At 40.9% G+C, this 21,686-nt stretch overlaps 1 protein-coding gene across 2 annotated transcripts in view; it reads left to right on the top strand.

Moving 5' to 3' along the window:
- The window catches only part of PAX3 (paired box 3), a 97,769-nt gene that overhangs the window by 58,641 nt on the left and 17,442 nt on the right, over nt 1-21,686 (top strand). For both annotated transcript variants that reach the window (XM_054505997.2, XM_054505995.2), the window contains exons 5-7: nt 7,417-7,622; nt 18,401-18,566; nt 19,422-19,636. In XM_054505997.2, the coding sequence (XP_054361972.1) occupies nt 7,417-7,622; nt 18,401-18,566; nt 19,422-19,636 (587 nt within the window). The remainder of the gene's footprint in view (nt 1-7,416; nt 7,623-18,400; nt 18,567-19,421; nt 19,637-21,686) is intronic.

Below are 21,686 nucleotides of genomic sequence, written 5' to 3'. Positions count from 1 at the left end.
ACAGCTCCTTAAATCCTAGCTCCGAGTTTAGGAATTCTGGGAAGTTCGCTTTAAGGCTCGACAGTGTGTTACGTCCCACACACTTTCTAGATCTCCCTTTGGATTCTGCCCTAGGTCGCCCGTTTGTTTCTTTCCGAGGTGTATCTCTGTTCTTTTCGTGACATCTATAAAGTTTAAACACACTTAAAAAAAATAATGTCGCCGATTACTTCTCAGCTTGTGAATTAATGTGGAAGAGAAGCTTCCAGGTGCCCAAGTCTCTCAACTGGCTTGGATTAACCCCTACTGGGCATCCATTTCAACCTCCGCCCCACTCCTCCCTCCTCTGGAAAAAAAAACCCAAAACAACAACCTAACCTCCCCCTTCTCATCCACTCCCGGCTGTCTTTGTGTCTGTTGCTCCCTGCCAGGCAGGTGTCAGAGCCCTGAATGAGGGTAAATGCCCCGTTGATGGATTCCACAGATGGAGCGTGGAAATCGGTAGAATAGGCCTCAGCCACAGGCCATTTCTTGGGATCCAACAAAAGCCTCCAAATAAGTCAACAAAAATCCCAAAGATCACAAAGGGAAAATGTCATTTGTCATTTACTCTGGGCCTGTGAGGGAATATCAGTCTTGCTTCACTCCTCCTGGCTTTCACCCGAGTAAACACGAGAGAGGTCATTCACGTCTCTCTTGGTGTAAAAGGGCCACTTCACATCGGAAAACAGTTGGCTGTCCTTACGTCCCCTTCACGTTGGATGGTAAAACCAACACAGGAGACATTCTGCAATTAGTCAAGCAGGTGTACCAAACTTCGAGTTGACCCGTTAAAGATCTTGTGGAATATACCTGCCAGATACCCTGAAACCTTCAGATCCGGGAGGAGATGATCTCAGGGAGCTCTCAGGCACGATTCCTGTTTTTATTTTATGATTATTTTTCGAATCGGCGAGACACAGCTTTAAGTACCAATGCTGACAGGTCTAGCTTGCAAAGATTAGTACCGACGGAAGGACCATCTGATTTGGTCTGGGGCTATCTTCGAGTAAATGACCGATGACTAAGGATGTCAGCCTCAGAGCCCGCAGAGAGAGATTCCCACCCCCCCCACCACCTCCTCTGTGTCTGTAAATTGCATTGTATTATATCTGGGACAAACATAGAGTTTAAATGGTTGTCATGTTTTGATTCTTTAATTATTCAAATGAAAGGTCTTGCTGAGAAGAAAGACAGTGTGCCAAATTCATGCTTGTGAATTATTTTGTCTCTCCATTTTTTGCCTGTCTCCCATCTCTGAATTATATTGGTCTGGAAACCAATAATTATAGAATTCCACGTGACTAAATCCCTATAAAATTGAGGTAAGATCTCATGTATAATAGCGTTAACTAGGATGAAATATTTCTTCAGGCTACAGAAGAGGTCACAAGGGGTTAACGGACAAAGACATACTCTCTAATTCTGTAATTCCTTCTTTAATTAAACTTCATGGTTGGTCCACTGGTGGTAATACTTCAGCTTTCTCCTCCCAGTTTGATTTGTTTCTGAAGGAAGAATTTGTAATCCTGTGGGGTATGATTGTTGCCTATGCTGGATCTTTTTTTTTTAATTTTTATTTTTTAAACTGATGCTGTCCACTTCCCCAAGGTTCATCTTGGGAGTTAATGTGAAATCATTGGGATAACTAAAAATTTGTCTCCTAAGACCTAAAATTAGCTTGAGATAGAAAAAGAAGAAATGAACTTTCTTACAAAGCACAGAGCTGAAACACTGAGGTACCTGGGGAGAGACAATATTTTCCTGTGATCACTCTGGGGCATCTGCTGAATAACTTGTGAATATCCCAATGGATTTCAAGTTATTTATTCCTGCCCTTTGGTTTGAAAACAGTTTGATGTTACTTTACAACACTTGAGATCCTTTCACTAACATGTCTTTAATAGCAAAAAAGAAGGATTTAGTAAAGCTATAAAATGAGTGATCAGTTCAACTGCTTGTGATTACTAGTATGTTCTAGATGGACCCGGGGTCTTAGGACCAGGAGTTGCTGATGATTCTTAAGGGAGACTGCAAATGGTCACACTGACTGTTCTGTTTTCTTAAATAAATTCATTCAGTATCTTGGCAAACTGATTCATTTCTTAGAGCTTTATCCTTATTTAACAGCTACACTTGAATATGCAAAGAATTCAATTAGAAAATTGTTTGATTTGATGTATAATATTAATCAAACTGTTGTGTTTTCATAAATTTCATTTGATTCTAGGACGTTTTTGAAAATCTGGGGCAAATGAGAGTAATAGTTGGCAATCAGCTAAATAATTTGCATTGGAATTCCTGTTTGGATTTGCTTCTGGTACTCCTCTTCAGAAGGACTCTGTGTTATGTGTGTGTGTGTGAGAGGGAGAGAGAGAGAGAGAGAAAGAAACTCAGCACCTATTTAGAACATACCTGGCTAGAAGAGAGAAAGTATGTCCCCTGAAGCCCCATAGACCTGGGTCAAATCCTAGCTTCCCTAGTCGTGTGATCTGAATAATGTCTCTGAGTCTCAGTTTCCTTTTTTTGTGCAATGGTGCATTTATTTCACAGGGTTTTTGTGTAGTTACTTTGCGAAGAGAGAGAAATCCTCATCTTGGTAAGGTTTGCTCCAGGTTCATTGGAGACATTGAGTTACATCAATGTCTAAGTCAGAGAATGGATGGTGAGGGGGTTTTGAAAATAGAGTCAAAACTTTCAAAATCTGGTAAGAATATGGATTGGGATAAAGTCTGAGAATCATGCAATTTAAAGCAATATAATTTCCACTTAGAATGGCATGTATTATATGTTAATATGGATTTAAAAATTTTTTAAAATTTAAATTCAATTAATTAACACAATTTCATATGAGTGCTATTGTGGAATTTCAAATTGGGGAGCAATATCTCTATTTAGTGAATAATAAAGCAAACTTTGTGAAGGCAAGTGTAGAATGTGACGGAGCAGCTTAAATGTAATTGAAAATCTCCCCTTCATATTAGGGATGGACAGTAGAAATAATCCAAAGAGATGATTTTACTGAATAGATTATATTTAATCTAGTTGCTCTATCCTCACAATCTATGAACTCATTTAGATAATGGTCTGGCTGGTGGTGCTTGCAAGTCCAAGTTAGAGCATTAGATATTCTGTGCAGAGACAAATATAATGAGCTATCTAAAAAAAAAAAAAGCCTTGTTTTTACTTCGGTGTAATATTAAGCAGGATGAGGTACATTGTATCTAGGGTCTAAAGTTGAATATGTAAAATAAATGGACTTCAACAAAATGATTTTTTTTTGTGCTATTGCGATGGGATGTAAGTATCAGATTTGTTTTTGGTAAGAATGGAATGATTCAAATTCATGACATTATCATGTTCTCTGTAAATCTTGTTTCTATTGAATGAAATAAAAAACAGTAGTATTTCCATCTTTAGAAATAGCTAGTATTTCCTAGCTGGTAGATTAATCTTGGGTTGCTGATTTAACGTATCTTAAAGATTTTATTTATTTATTTATTTGAAAGAGAGTGAGAGAAACAGCATGAGAGGGGATAGGGTCAGAGGGAGAAGCAGGCTCCCCGCTGAGCCGGGAGCCCGATGTGGGACTCGATCCCAGGACTCCGGGATCATGACCTGAGCCGAAGGCAGTCGCTTAACCAACTGAGCCACCCAGGCGCCCGACTTAACGTATTTTAAAGCCCACATCCTTTTGGGGTGTACAGATGGAGGAAAGTTAGAATTAACTTGTACAACTGTGGCTTCATATTGCCAAGAAGGATCAGTGGGTTCAGATAATTTTCCAGCAGAAAAATCAGGCAAGTTATTTCCTCAGTGTCTTTTGAATGTTTTATGGAGGTTTTTTGGAGGTTTTTCTAGTGAGATACAACCGTTGGATTGCTTTTGAATAAACAGTCTAGAAATACGAGTAGTGATTTGTTAGCTTGTTAATTTTGAGTGGTAAAGGCTGTCCTATTGAACTCCCAGACATTCTGAGGCTTTTTAATCATTAGCTGTTGGTGATTCTTCATCTTTTTTTTTTTTAAATCACAATCCTCTGAAAAAATTGATAATTATTTCCCAGAAAAATTCAGGTATGCAAATGCTTGCAAAATCTTCCAAATCATTTTTTGAGGATTTACAGACTCCCAAATCTCATTTCAGTAGATGTTGGGAGACTCAGAAGGGCAGAATAGGGGCAGCAAAATCAATGTTGTTTCAAAACTTAAATTCTACCAGGCATTTCCATTCTGTCAACATGTGTTTATTGAACACCTACTATGTTTCAAGGCACCCAGCAGTGAACAAGGCAGAAAAAGGCCTTGAGCTCACGAAGTTTATATTCCGGAGGATGTTGATTGTTAAGGTGAAACATGGTGGTCTTGACCCTCAGAATTAACTCTCGCTGGTACTTGTACATTTCAGGAGCCCCCTTTCTTCAGAAACTGGAGATGATTCTGATTAATTGACCTGACAGTGCATGGCACATCATATTTACTTGGGAGGATTTAATAACCTTAGAGACTCCCAGAGGAAACATGAAAATTTCCACATACTATTATCCTAATGGGATCATAGTAAGAGAAAGTGCAAGCAAAGGTTTAAGGTTCTCACAGGCAGAGGAAGCTTTTGGTCAGTCCTTAAATGCTGTTGGGTTTTTTACCTGAATTCACAGAAGACGGAAAAGTCAGGGCAACAGAAACTGGAAGCAGGGAAGGGAAACATTTTATGGCGATTTATTGTCTTAGGGGAATGAATAATCTGTTTCTTGAGAAGTATATTATTTATAATTTAAAAATATGTGTGTGGAACCATTGTTTTGATAAGTTACAGCAGGAAATATTTTATGTACTTGGGAATTTGGGGAGAGAAAATAATAATCTGGAATATTCTATAGAGGTGGTTCTCAAAGGGTCATTTAGGACCAGCAAAGTTGGTATCCACCACTCCCAAAAACAGAAACCGTGGGGGTGGGGGTGGGGGTGGGGCAGCAGTCTGTGTTTTAATAAGCTTTTCAGGTGGTTCTGATGCTCCCAAAGTTCAAGATCCACTGCTCTACAGTGATGCACAAATTATTGCTTTTTTAATTTGACTCACATTTATCAAACATAAACACGTGTAAGTTGTATTGGGAGCTTTTGAAGTTTATAATGCAATGCACATTTCTTAGCATGTTAATTCTCCTTTAAAATACTCCCATACCTAAAGCAAGTCTAGTTTTATTTTTTTAAGTATCCTAAAATAAGATTTATATCAAATTAGGCCAATTTATATCAAATTAGACAACGTAATTGGAACACCAAGTGTAAGGGCTAACATATAGTAGATGCACTATACATTACAGTTCCCTTTTGCTTTTATCTGCAAGCACTTGTTTTTCTTTAATTTGTCATAGAGATTATTAATTCGCTCTCTTAATTTTACAGTTCGAAGGTGAATAAATTGTAAGCGTATTAAATATTAAACAAACTTAAAATTCTATTTATGGGTTATTTTGGATGTACACCCCTCCGGGCAGCTTATAATATAATATTCTGAAGTCGAATGGAATTTTAGATTTCTGTAGGGCAGAGTTGAGTTTGAGTTTAAGATAAAAGAGAGTGAGTGGTGTAGGAAATACTGCATTTTGACATTGCTTCTGGCACCACCTGGATTTCCCCAGGCCCTACAGCCTGAGAGTGCAAAGGAGTTACCTTGACAATGAAATTAATAATCTACAATTTTCTGGATTTCCTTCTCCATTTGCTAACAGCACATTTCAGCCCCTTCCCCAGAGGATCCCCCAGTTATCTGGGGAGTTTTCAGAGTGTATTTGGATATGCGCAGGAGTGTGGCTGCCCTGGCTCCTGAGTTCTGCTCAGAGTGGGTGCCTGAGAGCCCTCTGATGGCCCTCTGCCACTGCCCCGATGCCCAGAGCCCTGTGTCTGCTGTGCCCTCAAACCTCAGAACCTTCTATAGGTTGACAGGTGCTCAGTTACTGGAAGAACTCACGGGCGCCATATTTTATCATCCAGTGCAAATTCCTATCTAATTTCCCAGTCCCTCCTTCTCTTTCGTAGATACCCACACACTCAATATGGAAGGTCTCCTTCCCTGATGCAGGCTAATACAGACAAATTCAAACTTTGCTGGGGAGGGGCCTGCAGGGGACTGGTTTCCGGGACACGTGGCCTATGCAGTCTTCCACCCACGGCCCCATGCTCAGAAGGGCCCTGTGTTTGGTTTTTATGCTCTGTTGTGGCCATCCCCAAATTTGTAGTAATTTTTGAACACAGGGACTTGCATTTTTATTTTGCACCGTGTTCCTCAAATTAGGCAGCGGTCCTGGGTAGCTGCTCACCATTCAGCAGAGACCCAGACTCTGAACTTCGGTTTAGAGATAGTTTACTAGACACTGCCTGCTTTTTCTTGAGTCTGTTCTTGAGGTTCACATTAACAGTATCTAAACTCTCCTTAAACGTTTCTCAATATCTGGTAATAAGATACTAAATTTAAATATGATTTCTATTATAGGAGTAGAGTCTATCAATTTGCAGGAATCCTGTAACATTTTACTATTATTGACTTTTTAGATACTAAGTCGATTTTGGGATTAAAAAAAAAAAATCACATCTGTTAACGGATTTCCTCCCGTCAAAGGTGGTGAAAGTTTATTTGGAACCACATTAAATCTGATTCATTTGTCAAACACAAATGGAGGACCCGTTCAGTGCTAAGCACAAGGGCCATAAAAATGGAATCATGCCTGTCCCTGTTTTCGAAGATCTCATAACGGACCTAGGGTGACAGATGCAGAGAACAATGATTTCTGCCTGGGGGGCTTGGAGACAAAGTAGGGGAAGAGATTAAATATCATTTAATAGGGGCGCCTGGGTGGCTCAGTCGTTAGGCGTCTGCCTTCGGCTCAGGTCATGATCCCGGGGTCCTGGGATTGAGCCCCGCATCGGGCTCCCTGCTCCGCGGGAAGCCTGCTTCTCCCTCTCCCACTCCCCCTGCTTGTGTTCCTTCTCTCGCTATCTCTCTCTGTCAAATAAATAAAATCTTAAAAAAAAAGGAAACAACCTGGGGCACCTGGGTGGCTCAGTCGTTAAGCGTCTGCCTTCAGCTCAGGTCATGATCCCAGGGTCCTGGGATCGAGCCCCGCATCGGGCTCCCTGCTCTGCGGGAAGCCTGCTTCTCCCTCTCCCACTCCCCCTGCTGGTGTTCCCTCTCTCGCTGTATCTCTCTCTGTCAAATAAATAAATAAAATCTTAAAAAAAAAAAAAATAAATATCATTTAATAAATGCAATACTGCACAGAGGGACTTGGTGTCTGTGAAGACACTGGGAATGTACTTTAGGATTTGAATCATTAAATCCTGGCCAAACTTGTGTTTTGACTCCTGTTTTATCACTGTTTTTCTCCCATGCATTTAGCCTCAGCACCCCAATCCGATGAAGGCTCTGACATTGACTCTGAACCGGATTTGCCACTAAAGAGAAAACAGCGCAGGAGCCGAACCACTTTCACAGCAGAACAGCTTGAAGAACTGGAACGAGCTTTTGAGAGGACCCACTACCCTGATATTTATACCAGGGAGGAACTGGCACAGAGGGCGAAGCTCACGGAGGCCCGAGTCCAGGTACTGACTCTAAACATCCACGCCCTGATTAAATCCGGACCAGGAAACCAAACAGTGTCTTCTCATCTAAGGCAGATTTTATTTTATTTTATTATTTTTAAAGATTTTATTTATTTATTTGAGGGAGAGAGCACGAGCAGGGGGAGGAGCAGAGGGAGAGGGAGAAGCAGAGGGAGAGGGAGAAGCAGGCTTCCCGCTGAGCAGGGAGCCCCATGCGGGACTCGATCCCAGGACACTGGGATCATGACCTGAGTCGAAGGCAGACGCTTAACCCACTGAGCCACCCAGGCGCCCCTAAGGCAGATTTTAAACCCAGAGAATAAATATGTTAGGAATGGTACCTCACTGTGAATTGTAGCCCTTTAGTGGCATAAAGTTCCCACCACGTTCTCTCTAGTGCCTTTTCTTTGTCTTTTGCCCTGTCCTGATGGCACTACTCTGACCTCTTTTTAATTTTTATTTATATTTGCCTGATCACTCCCATTGAATGTCTTTTGTTTTAGGTATGTCTATTGTATCCAGCAGTATTTTAGTTTGCTAACCAGTCAGACAATTTTTTTTTTCTCACTTAAGAGGTGGGTAAGTCGAATTAAATTTATCAGTGTGACCAATATGTTTGGCTCCTTTTCTGTCATGTTGTTGGATATAAGTATTTTATGTGGATAGATTTTAAAATGATCTATTTGTTTTCTTTGCATTCTTAGGGTTTTTTTTGTTGTTATTTACGAAAATGTGCTTTCTTATTTTAGCCTTTGGTTATCATAATTAGGAGAATATGATTATATCAGATATAACACCCAGAAGTGTGTCAGTTCCTGTTGTTCACTCCCCATTTCAGGAATCCTTGTTACATACCAGGCACTATATGGACTTCAGGGGTGGTACACAGATAATAGCAAATAAATTGTGAGTGGTCTCCTTGGACCAAGCACTGTTCTAAGTGCTTTACATGAATTAACCCATTTACTCGTCATTAAAACTGTAGGTTGGTACTATTATTATCCCCAATTTATTTGTCAGACTATTGAAGTAACTACCCAAAGTCCTAAAACTAGTCAATGATAGACGTAGCTGGATTCTATATACTTGCTCTTGATGGCCTTTCAATTATGAGGATGGGCAAAGGTGTATAAAGAAAAATTCCTTCTAAAGGTGTTGTAGTCCTGAAGCATTTCAAGTAACTATATTATTTTAGGAATAGTTTGAATTATCTTCCGAACTTTTAGAAGTAGTCTGAACTCTCTGGAAAGACTACTTTGGTATAATAGGTTTCTATTGATTGATAGAATAACGTTTTCCATATTAATAAAGATAGTAAAACACTGTTTGAAGGCTTAAAAATGTATTAGGGTATCCTGAAACTCCTTAAGTTACCTTATCATCGTCAGAGTGAGGCTGGAGACTCAGCAGTGAACCAGTCAGTTGATATGGTCTCTAGATTGATCATTGCTTTCTCATATGCAGCTGATTACCTCTCTTATTCTAGGTTTTTACAGAAATAGCCTCTTCCAGGGTACAGAGCCTAGTCAGAGTGATTGTCTTATTCAACTTGACTTGCCATATATCATCATAGTGCTAAGAAAGTGAAGGAATGCTAAGATGGATTAAGACAAGTCTCCCAAGGAGCTACAGTCTAATATGGTTAATGAGGTAAACACAAATAATTAAAAAACAAACAGATATGATAAGTACCATAAGAGAGAAAGTGCAGTGGGAGTTGAGAAGAGGAAAGAATGAGATCTTGCTGGGTAACAAAAGAGGCTCACGAAGAAGGCAGATTTAGGATGAACTTTTGAAGCTAAATAGAAATTCTCTGGACAGGGAGGGTGGGGAGAGTACATTAGTAAGAGAGACTAATGTGGGCAAAAGCACAGAGAGTTGGATGCACATGAGTTACATACCTGGTGATCTTTCATTTTTGCTCATGTCAAAGGAACAGGGAATAGTTCAGTTTGCTTGGAGGGTAGGAAGAGGTAGGGTGGCGGGGAGGAATATGGTTGGAAATCTAGGCTGAGGACATCCTGTGGAGGGCTTGGGTTTCAGGCAAGGGCTCTCACAGTTGATGTGATGGGCAGTGGGCATGAATGGGTCAGGGGCCATGGGAATGGAAAGGAAAGGACCGTGGCAAAAGGTATTTGGAGGTGGAAGCAGGAGATGGGTAGGAGGGTGAGTGAAGAGTCATAGATGCGTGGAGGCTTACAGTGCAGATGTTCTACAGCTGGAACTACTATCTATCTGTTACATTGGGTACAGTGTTCCTCTCCAGAAATGACTACCGCTAACTACAAATCATGATAATTTACATACATACATTGTATGATATAATACTATAGGTAGTGTATGTATCATGATATTATCTATAACAATGTTACAAATATTGTATATATCAAATCTAATTGCTTTTATTACAGTTCTGTGATTACCTGGTTTAAATCTGGAGTCGGACCTGTTCACATCTCCATTCTTCCAGCAAACCTTTATGGAGTGCCCACTGCATTTGAGGATTTGACCCCTATATTTCCTGTCTGGCCAACCTCACATCCCGAGTCAGTCCTTTAGACAGATAGAAGATCAGCTCTGCACTCAGAGTCACAAACATTGATTTTAAAGAAATCAAACAAAGAGTGTGATGGAAAACTGGAAGTGTTCCGTGTTGTCGTCTGTCATTCCTGCCTTTGCCAAAAACAAGGATGGAGGGCAGCCTAAATCTCAAACCCATTCAGCTTGTGCAGTGCCCAGCATTCACATCTGGCCCAATGAATGTCAGAGGAGAATAAGAAAGGCCCATTAACTTGCAGAGGACATGGGATCAAACCAATAAAGCGTGGTTCATATTTTTCTATACAGTGACCTCCTCTCCAAAGCAGGGCCCTCATTAACCTAACAGCTGTCCTAATGTGGCTTTAACCCGGTGACTCTTTACATTCCTTATGGCTTCATTAGTTCCCTTGAGACACATCATGTCTTGCACCATAGCTATGATCTACGGCCTAACAAATTCCCTACAACACCCGGCATATGGATCTTTTACTTAACACAGCAGGAAAAAGAAGGGAGTAGTTAATCACTGATTAAAATGCCAGAACAAAATCCTTTAGTTTTTAGAAGGATCTGGGAAAGCAGTAGCAACGTCAGCTCCCTTTGAGTGATAGCCAGAAAGTGTGAGTTAGTTAAATTTGTGGCACCTGGGAAAACCAAACACCCAATGAAAAAAACCCCTCAAACAAGTCTACATGCTTTTTTTTTTCCCCCGAGTAAAATATTTCTAAAGTCTTCTGGATAGAGATGACACTAAAGCTATAAAAACTTAGGCCTTTGTCAGTATTTAATTAAAATTTGTTTAGCCCGTAGCTCTGTTGTGTTTCTCACAGCCAAATCTGAGGACACAATCTGAGAATTATTGTACACCAAAGACTAATTTGCCTAATTCACCTCCTGGGTATTATTATGCAAATAATGGCAAGCATCAACGTTTAGTGGGGAAGAACGCAAATATTTATGATGTGCAAAAGTTTTATTAAATATTCCATCTAAGAACTCCACCAAACAGGGAAGTAACACTCTTTTACCACCAGGATAATGGAAGACAGCAAAGGAAGCTATTTGAGGAAACAGCATTTAAGTAGGAATCAGAAGATGTGGGTTTTGGTCTCAGCTTGCCTACTCTGTTCTGCTGAGGAAGTCACTTAATTCAATGCTGTAATCCTGCTGGCTTCAGATTTTTTTTTTCTTTTAATTTTAAAATATGGGGTAGGTTAGATCAGATGATCTCAGTCTAGGTCCACAGATGACCAGGATAATCATGGATGGACTTCAAGAAATCTGGGAGACTTGAGATTTGTACACACAATTTTGTGCCTTTGCCTCTACCTGTGTGTGTGTGTGTGTGTGTGTGTACAGACATTAACTAGGGGGGTATCCCTGCCTTTGTAATATTCTCAGATACCTCTGCTCCCTCTCCTATCCCCCAATTAAAAATAAGTAGGTACAGGACTTATCATCAGTAATTGGAGATTCTCATAGAAGCCCAATAGGGATTGATTGATTGACTGATTTTAATTCCAGTACAGCTAACATGCAATGATATATTAATTTCAGGTGTATAATAGAGTGATTCAAAAATTCTATATATTGTTCAGTGCTCATCACAATAAGTGTACTCAGTCCCCGTCACCTATTTCACCCATCCCTGCACCCACCTCCCCTCTGGTAACCATTAGTTCGTTCTCTGTAGTTAAGAGTCTGTTTTTTGGTTTGTCTCTTTTTTTCTTTGTTTTGTTTCTCAAATTCCACATATGAGTGAAATCATATGGAATTTGTGTTTCTCTGACTGACTTATTTCACTTAGCATTACATTCTCTGGATCCCTCCATGTTGTTGTAAATGGCAAGATTCCATTTTTCTTTTATGGCTGAGTAATATTCCTTTGTATATATACGCCCCACCTTTATCCGTCTATGGATGGACACTTGGGCTGCTTCCATAATTTTGCTATGGTAAATAATGTTGCAATAAACATAAGGGTGCATATATCTTTTCAAATTAGTGTTTTCATATTCTTTGGATAAATAGCCAGTAGTGGAATTACTAGGTCATATGGTAGTTCTATTTTTAATTTTTTGAGGAATCTCCATACTGTTTTCTTTCTTTTTTTTTTAATAACTTTTTTTTTTTTTTTAAGATTTTATTTATTTGACAGAGAGAGACACAGTGAGAGAGGGACCACAAGCAGGGGGAGTGGGAGAGGGAGAAGCAGGCTTCCCACTGAGCAGGGAGCCCGATGCGGGGCTCGATCCCTGGACCCTGGGACCATGACCTGAGCCGAAGGCAGGCACTTAACGACTGAGCCACCCAGGCGCACCCTTTCTTTTTTTTTTTTTTTTTTTTTTTAAAGATTTTATTTATTTATTTGACAGAGAGAGACACAGCGAGAGAGGGAACACAAGCAGGGGGAGTGGGAGAGGGAGAAGCAGGCTCCCTGCAGAGCAGGGAGCCCGATGCGGGACTTGATCCCAGGACCCTGGGATCATGACCTGAGCTGAAGGCAGTCGCTTAACCAACTGAGCCACCCAGGCGCCCTCTTTTTTTTTTTTTTAAGATTTTATTTATTTGACAGAGAGAGAGACAGCAATAGAGGGAACACAAGCAGGGGGATTGGGAGAGGGAGAAGCAGGCTTCCTGCTGAACAGGGAGCCCAGTGCGGGGCTCGATCCCAGGACTCTGGGATCATGACCCGAGCCAAAGGCAGACGCCGAACCGACTGAGCCATCCAGGCACCCCTCCATACTGTTTTCCACAGTGGCTGCACCAGTTTGCATTCCACCAACAGTGCACGAGGGTTCCTTTTTCTCCACATCCTCACCAATACTTATTTCTTGTGTTTTTGATCGAGTGGGGATTTAAAGTCATCCAACAGATCTGTATAGTTCAGAAGGTAAGTAAGATAGGTATGGAATATTTGGCCCTGAAATTCCCTAATGATGCAAAAATATGATCATCCTGAAATTCTCTATGGGGGTTTGCTGTTGGGATGAATGAAGATGCAGTTGAGTATGTCTCTCTGTGTGTCCATGATCCTCTGATATTCCTGGGAGCATGGCACTTCTCCTCATCAACCTTATGCATTCTCTCCCCAACCTGCTCTTCGTACAGTGGTCAGAGCTGGAGAGCAGCTATGACAGAAGGGCTGGGAGAGTGCGATGTGGAAAGAGAGGGGGTATGGAGTGAATGAGAAGGTCCAGGGATGAACAGCTGGTCCTGAATTTACCTACTTGGAAAGTACTATATTTGGCATTGGGCATCATCACATTAGACATCACTGAATCTAGTGTCTAATCAAGCATTTTATTTTTTTAGAAGATTTATTTATTTATTTTAGAGAGAGAGAGAGAGGGAGTGAATGCGAGAGAGAACATGAGCAGGGAGAGGGGCAGAGGGAGAGAGAAAGCAGACTCCCCACTGAGCGGGGAGCGCGACGCAGGGCTCCATCCCATGACCCTGAGATCATGACCTGAGCCTAGATCAAGAGCTTGTTGCTCAACTGACTGAGCCACCCAGGTGCCACTAATCAAGCATTTTAAATCTTGTTGTGAATTCTCTTTCTGAGCATTAAGTATTTCATTCTCCCCCCATTTTTCAAATTGCATTTGAAACAACCCATCTGGAATAATGTGGGTTAGATTGCCTTTGGGGACCACACCAAAAATGTGAACCAGTAATTTCTCGATGGGCAAAATTAGGCTTCTGGGATAATTAGCAATAATCCATGAAACTTGGAAGCAAATTTAACCTAAGTCTCCATTCAAGCTGAACTGGCTTTCAATTATTTGAGGTGTTATTTGGGTACTTTCCTGTTTGCTCATGGGCACAAAAAGCTTTGGCTGTAGACCACAGAGCTAGGAAAACAAAGCAAGGCTTTAATTCTTGGGTGGCTAAGACAGAGATGGCAATGTGACATTCATACTCAATAGCTAACATTATTGAACACTTAATATCTCTTAGGTATTCTTCCAAGGGCTTTGATTGTATTGTCTCATTTAATTGTCACAACAGTCTTGTGAAGTAGTTTTTTATTCCTCCCATTTAGTAGATGAGAAAGCAGAGACCCATAGGTAGTAAGCAAATAGTTCAAGGTCACAGAGTTAGCAAAGTGGGAGACCTGGGAGTCAACTTTTGCCTGGTCTGCATTTCACCCATGTGAACAAAAAGTATTACAATACCATTTAAAGTACAAAGTTTTTGGGGCACCAGAGTGGCTCATTTGGTTAAATGTCCAATTCTTGGTTTCAGCGCAGGTCGTGATCTCAGGGTCGTGAGATTGAGGCCCATGTCCGGCTCCGTGCTCAGCGGGGAGTCTGCTTGAGATTTTCTCTCCCTTTTCCTCTGCCCCTCCCCCCATTCATGCATTCTCTCTCTCTCAAATAAACAAATAAATCCTTAAAAAAAATGAAGTACGAAGTTTTCCCCAACTTATATTGTTGAGAGTCTGAACAAATTTGTTACTTATTTGACCCACGAAGATAAAAAATTATGAAAACCTTGTTCTTTTTTTTTGTGGGTCATTATCTTTTTTCCCTAGTTGTCATGATGTTATGAGGATCTTTCAATTGAAATTTTGTTTTGAAAATTCATTGGATATTATATTACTTCAGACATGGGTCTGAAGATTGTTTCCAAAAGGCATGAATATAGCTTTGTGGAAGGGCTCTGTAGAGAGATAAACAAGTAGGGAAAGATCCAGGGGCAGATGATAAGACACCGGGTTGTAGTTCATCAGCTGAAGTAAAAACTTGCTTTGTGGGAGGATTTTGATGTCATGTGATATTATACAGGCAAATGATCAGCATTTAACTGTAGCCTCCTGCCCTACTTCCTTCCCATGTTAGCTGTGGTGTGGAAGGCCAGCTCATAGTGGGGAGAGTGAGATTACATTGAATTATAGGTCATAGAATTACATTTAACAGGTGATAGCCAACTTTGTAAAACTTGTTCTTTCTGTCCTACTGGCTGAGACATTGGCAGAACACTCATACTCTCCTTTAGAACATCAGAGGCCAGTTTGTTTCTGTCACCATTGGTACTCTTTTCAAAACAAAGAGACGTTTCTGGTAATTGTAACAACTGAGTCATAAATGCCTTCCTTTAGATGAACTTCTTCAGTGTTATACACTCAGGCAGTTCATTTAGTAGATTAGTCATTGATTGTTAGGAATGAGTGAAACAATATTGAAAGAGTTATCTAAGACCTCTGAGTACTAAAGCGAATGCCTTTCAGTTAAAGATGGGGTCATAGCAGTATCCCAGGATCATTGTGCCTGGTCAGTTTGGATCTTTAAAAATGAAGATTATTTCAAGGGCACCTTTTTCCTTTTAAAATAATAGGTAAATCTTTTATGAGTTTCAAATTATAAAGAAGGCAAGGACCGCTTTCTGATTTGCAACTTCAGTATATGTATGTATGTATGTATGCATGTATGTATGTATGTATGTATCTATCTATCTATCTTTAATGCTACTTTTGGTAGACACAGCTGGTTTTAGGAGATGCAGAAGGCTGATAAGGGCAAGATGATAAAAAGTCTGGTTAAATGACCAGCGACAGGAAGGATAGTCCTCAGTCCTCAGTAGTCCCTGGTTCTCTCAGGAATAACTAGCCCTCTGGATTTATTTAGCCTAAATTTAAACATCATTTGAATTCCTTCCACTGGCAGACTCTCGAACCTCCTGTTGAAGGTTTGTTTTTTCGTAAAGATTTGCTTCCCAATTATTTCTCTTCAACTTTTATTGTAAGAATAAGAGATATTGTATTGTAAATATGAGAACTTTCTAATACAACTGCTGGTGGGTTTACTCAGTGTCTTCAGTTTTTGGATCGTTTTGGAAAAATGAAAAGAAAATCCCCAAAACCTTACATCCCTAGTCTTTTGGATATTTGAAGCTATCTGTAGAAAGTTATGATGTTTCTTCTGATTTATTACTTGAGCAAAGACATGTTTGATGTAAAAAAAATTGGGTTATGGAGGAGATAGAAGGATCTTGGATCCACAGCAGGTCGAGATGGACGGAGTGATCAGGCAGAGCCACCCACTGGGTACATCAAACCTGGTTTACTTATCTAAAGGTTACAGGAGGAAGTTGGCCCAGAGAGACTGGCAGCGTGCTCTTTTTAGCGATGGAAGTGCGAGCTCTGGGTTCTTCCTGAAGGATCTCACTGGTGGAATCGAAGCTAGTAAGTCTGAATGAGTGAAATCACATGAGAACCTTGGGAAATTCAGTGCTCTTCCCAGCCTAAAGTGGGAGATGCCCTGCACATAGTTTGGTTGAGACCTGTGTCAGGAATTGCTTCACCTGAGCCAGGTGTGACTTACTAGTCTCCAGGTTTTTAACGTAAAATATGACCACGGTGTGTGGTACAGCACAGCACACTCAGGCAAGGAAATGGCCCCAGTTTCTTACCCTCTGCCTCCTCAGCCTAAAACAGCTCATTCCAGACACTTCGGCACATCCTGGTAACAGACGCTCAGATTTGCAGTGAGCAAACACAGTTGACGCAGACCTGAAATGGAGGGCTGGCTTGTTCATGGTTCTATTATCCCAGGTGGCAATTTATTAAGATAAGTAAAACTCTAATTCAATTATGGATCAACATGGGAAAATATTGACTTACCTTCTTTTCCTGTTGGAAACTTAAGGAGTATTAAATGTTAGTATTTTGAGGAAGTTCAAAAAGCTTTCTTTACCAGGATCATGCGGTGTGCTTGGAGAAGGCCAGACTCCTTTTCAGACAAGTGCTTGGGTGAAGGGCAAAAGTTTAGGGAGATGCCTTGGCAAAGTGTTTGTTAAACTGGGTTTTCTTGCTCCAAAAGGGAGAAGTTCCTGCCTCCACTCTTTTAAAAGTTTCCACAGCTTCAGAAAAATTAGTTAAGTTGTTGTTCATTTTGTTCTACAAGGACATCAAGCCTTACCTTTTCTTAGACACGTTGGTCTCCTGCATTATCACCTCCATCTGGAGTGACCTTTTGTTGAAATCTTGTCCATACTCTAAAATGAGTTCAAACTCTCTCTCCACTCAGAACTTTCCCTGATTCTCTGCATTTCCAAATATGGAGCACTTACCTCTCATGAGCATTATTTCGGTTTCCTTGAGGGCTCTGTGAATTCCAGAGGATAAGCCTGAAAGTTATTGGAGTGCAGGGATCCTGTCTTATCCTCCCATTTCATTCATCCCTTTTCCCCTCTGACTGCAAGCACGATGCTTTATCCAGATGGAGTTTTCAGTGAACTTTCCATATAGGAATTAGAATATCTTTAATTGGTAGAAATACTCTATAATTTTGGGAGAAAGGTCACAAATGCACTCTGTCAAATCCTTCAAAGTTCCACATTTAAGCGGCAGATGTAAAAACTGGGCAAGATGATGGCGCCCATTAAAAGCCTTATATCACAATTCCTTAACGTTTTAGATGTCCAGTTACATTTCTTACTCCCATTATCACCATTTCTCCCCAGCTACCTGCCAAGATACATGGGCTCTGAATCCTCTGAAGGCATTTTATTATATTATACCATTTTTTTCTGAATGTACCTGGTCATCATCGTGCTCGGCACAGACTATTATTGGTGTTTAAAGCTGTTGTTGAAAGAAATAATAAACTATTTAAGAGATCTTCTTAGATAAAATGCTTTCATTTCTTGAAATACCTCTTTGGCATTTATTCCCATTAAGATCAGAGCAATGTCTCAACTTTGAAAGGGATGGTAAAATGGCTCCATTTCTCCTCCTGGTCAATTTACACGACGATATAGAAGCTATGCCCGTAACGACCATAGAAATGCAAAGACAGCCTGATACAAATATTAAATACAAAGTTAGTGGGATAGGCAAGACCCAATTAGGACATATGTCATGTACGGGTCAAGGAGGCCCATGCACCCTCCCTACAGTGCTGTGATAGATGAAGGCAGGGGTTAGGTGTTGGTGATGGTGACCTTGGGGTGTTCCTGTGGTTCCCACTCCTGCTCAGCCATCCCTGCTCATGGTCATCCCAGAGTTCGTGGGGGCTCTGCGGGACCATGGAAGGTCCAGGAAGCCCCTTTCCTGACCCCTGACATTGAACTCTCCTTCCTCCCTTGACAATACAACACAGAAGGTGGAGTTCCCTTGCATCTATTTGCCCTGTCAGTAAGGGGGCCTTTAATCTGTTTTAGCATGAAAAATTCATTAAGAATGTACTATTATTTCATCAGTGAAATCCTCAAATTTTAAATTAAATCCATAGGTTTGGTTTAGCAACCGCCGTGCGAGATGGAGGAAGCAAGCTGGGGCCAATCAACTCATGGCTTTCAACCATCTCATTCCGGGGGGGTTCCCTCCCCCCGCCATGCCGACCCTGCCAACATACCAGCTGTCGGAGACATCTTACCAGCCCACAGCTATTCCGCAAGGTACGGAGGGAGTCGAGGGGTTAAAATATAACTCCCCGTTGCTTTCTCTGCTGCTGGGAAATCTTCCTCGATGCTGACATTGTTGCTGCTGCTTGGGGGTTAATGACCTTCTATCAGGTCGTCCCGAAGGTTTACCTGCCCCATTTCAGAAACCTAGTTTGTTCGGTGACATAGTTGGATCTCTCTAGATGATACTGGCTCAGTATTTTAAAACAAAACAAAATGATGAAACCAAACCCAACACCTTTCCTAAATAAATATGCCATTTGCTTTTTCTTGGTTAAAATTTTACTTCTACCTTTGCATTGCTGTCGGCAGTTAACTGAAGTTCTATGAGAGTTATTAACTGCAGTAGTCATAGAGCAAAGGTAACTCTGACCAAGTCACCGTTGGATGGCGCCGAGAGGTGAATGGGATCAGTGAGAAGACTGAATTATTTGGGATTATGAAAGATAGCATTCCAGGCATTCCACACGAATATTTAGGAGCTTTGAAAGCGTATTTGATATGAAATGCGAGACTTGTGATTCTGACGCTGGCTAATTCTTATGCTGACTCACAACATTCACTACCAAAAATAGGTTCATTCTCATTGTTCATGTGATTTCTGCATTCGTGTTCTGGGTGAGTATGCCCTGAAAGTATATAAATAAGTTGCGTCCTTGCACTTAGGTGCAGAGACGGGGCTCTATTTGCTATGAGTGGTTCTCTATGCATGTTAAGAAGCGCAGTTTGAAGTTCACGTTTGGTCCGAGCGCTGGATACCCCTGGTGGCTCGGTGATTTGAACTTTCGCCCCGCGCTTTTCCTGCCGGCCTGCAAGGAGGGTTAGAGCTGACCGTCTTCTTCGTTGCAGCCGTCTCGGATCCCAGCAGCACTGTTCACAGACCTCAGCCGCTTCCTCCGAGCACCGTCCACCAAAGCACTATTCCTTCAAACCCAGACAGCAGCTCTGCCTACTGCCTCCCCAGCACCAGGCATGGATTTTCCAGCTATACAGACAGCTTTGTGCCTCCGTCTGGGCCCTCCAACCCCATGAACCCCGCCATTGGCAATGGCCTTTCACCTCAGGTCAGTCCCGTGTTTCCAGACAGACGATTTGCTGTATCCCAGAACCAAACAGTCAATTCCCCGAGGCGGTCATATAATGAATTGCCAAATTTAAACCATAATGTATTCTTTATACAAGCCACATGATTTCAGTTTTCTGGTTTCCTTTCTCTCCACCCTTCCTACGGGCTGTATCAAAAGTTGTAGCTTGGGCTTACAATCCAAGTGATTTTTAATGTAATCAGGGAGATCTGTGTTTATACCTTGTTGTCAAGGCATTGGTCAGCTCCACCCCTAGTTCTGAGCTTTGGGTCAGAAGCTCACACACATTTTTTGTTTCTTTGTTTTTGTTTCTGTTTTTTTTTTTAAAGTACTTGATCAGCTGATCTGGTTGTGAACAAAAGCACCTAATAGGAAAACACCAAAGCTTTATTAAAACAATTGGAGAGGAAGCAAGCAAGTTGTGTGGAGAGAGACCAGCTGATGACTCCAGAACTCTGGGATAAATGAGTTATAAATGCACAAATTAGGAGAATTACTGCTACTTTGGGAATATATAGATATTTGAATGTTGTAATTGTTTTTCTAATTTGCATTGGACTATGAGCCTTTCTTGAGAGATCATATTAATAAATTGCCTTGATAATTGCATGTCAGAGGGTTGGATAAATTTCCTCCATGTGGCATCTGTCTGAGGTTGACATTATTAGCAGTTGTTTAAATACAGATCGTTTGATTTTATTAGAGAGCTCTTGGCCCAGGTGGCAAGGATAGTTGCCCACTAAATTTGGAGAAATGTCACAAAGGGGTTGCAATCTATAATTGCGATCGAGAATCTCTTCAGGGCTGAGAGTGAGAGTTTTAACAGCTTTATCTTTCCTTAACCCCTTTTTTTCTCTTGGTGGCTAGAAAAACAGAGAGAAGCCCAGAATGACAGAAATGAAAAGTGAAAAGACAATTATACTCAATTACACACTAATCACCGACTATCACCGCCGCCTAAGCACCAAGAGGGCATTCTAATAGGCAGAAAATGAGATTTTAATGGCACAAAGGGTGGCCAGAATAACGGCTCCTATATCTTTGCCTTCTTCGTTTTCTTCCACTTGTGGTTTGCGTCTTGGGAGTGCAGTTCCTGGGCTCTGCACAACGGTGATAACTCTGCGCAGCTGAAAAGTTCAAAGCCGTTGGAGTTGAAAAGAATGAATAGCAAAGGCAATGAAATAAACATTTCTGCCTAAAGGCAAAAGTTCATAAATCCTTTTTTGTAACAGTCAATGTAATTAAGTTTCATAGATTCCTATAGCACATCCTGGGATAAGAAATGAGAGGTGGCTTTAAACCTCGGCCGAAAAGTAACAACATGAAAACAATGAACGTGTCTTCCTACAGGACTTTAATAAATTTAATTTCCAAGTGCTGGCATTTGTGAGTGTGATTTTGCATGAAAACCATGGACTTATATTAGCAGATTCCTCTTCAAAATGCCCAGATTTATAGCATATAAGCCTCTTCCACAGTTTAGAAGGAACATCAGAAGTAGTTATCTCGGCAGTTTTTAACATCAGTCGTCTGGGACCATAGCAGAGCTTTTTTGAACACGACTGGGTTGAAAGTTTTCATAAAAAGTAAACTAACCCTATACTGCTTCTGCAAGGTGAGACCCAGGACTCCCTTGGCATTTCTTTCGTGTTCAGTCAGAACAGAAATAATGACATGGGTCTGTATTCTCGAAGTGAACGTCCTAGTTTCTTGTAAGCGTATGAGCTTATATGTTATAATAAGGGTATTCTATTTTATTCTATTCTGTTCTATTAGTATTACATAGTTGGAGTCACTGGCACTTAATCTGGAAACTGTTCATCTTTGATTTTATGATTCCAGAGTTGGCAGTAGGGTGGGAATCATTCCAGTGTCAAGCAACGGAAAATTCCACAGGCAGCTCTTCCTGTATTTCTTTATTATGCTCTTACGTATCAGATTAATTCCCTACTTATTACTCTGTACATATCCCGGATATTTTGCATTTCTACCATACATTTCCTCCTGAAACCACCACTAGGAATCCATA

This window comes from Mirounga angustirostris, unplaced genomic scaffold (genome assembly GCF_029215605.1).
Source record: "Mirounga angustirostris isolate CCGP_5_RB_7025 unplaced genomic scaffold, mMirAng1.0.hap1 SCAF_3, whole genome shotgun sequence".
Lineage (NCBI taxonomy): Eukaryota > Metazoa > Chordata > Mammalia > Carnivora > Phocidae > Mirounga > Mirounga angustirostris.
Note: the sequence above shows the minus strand (reverse complement) of the source record. Positions and strands in the feature narration are given on the sequence as shown.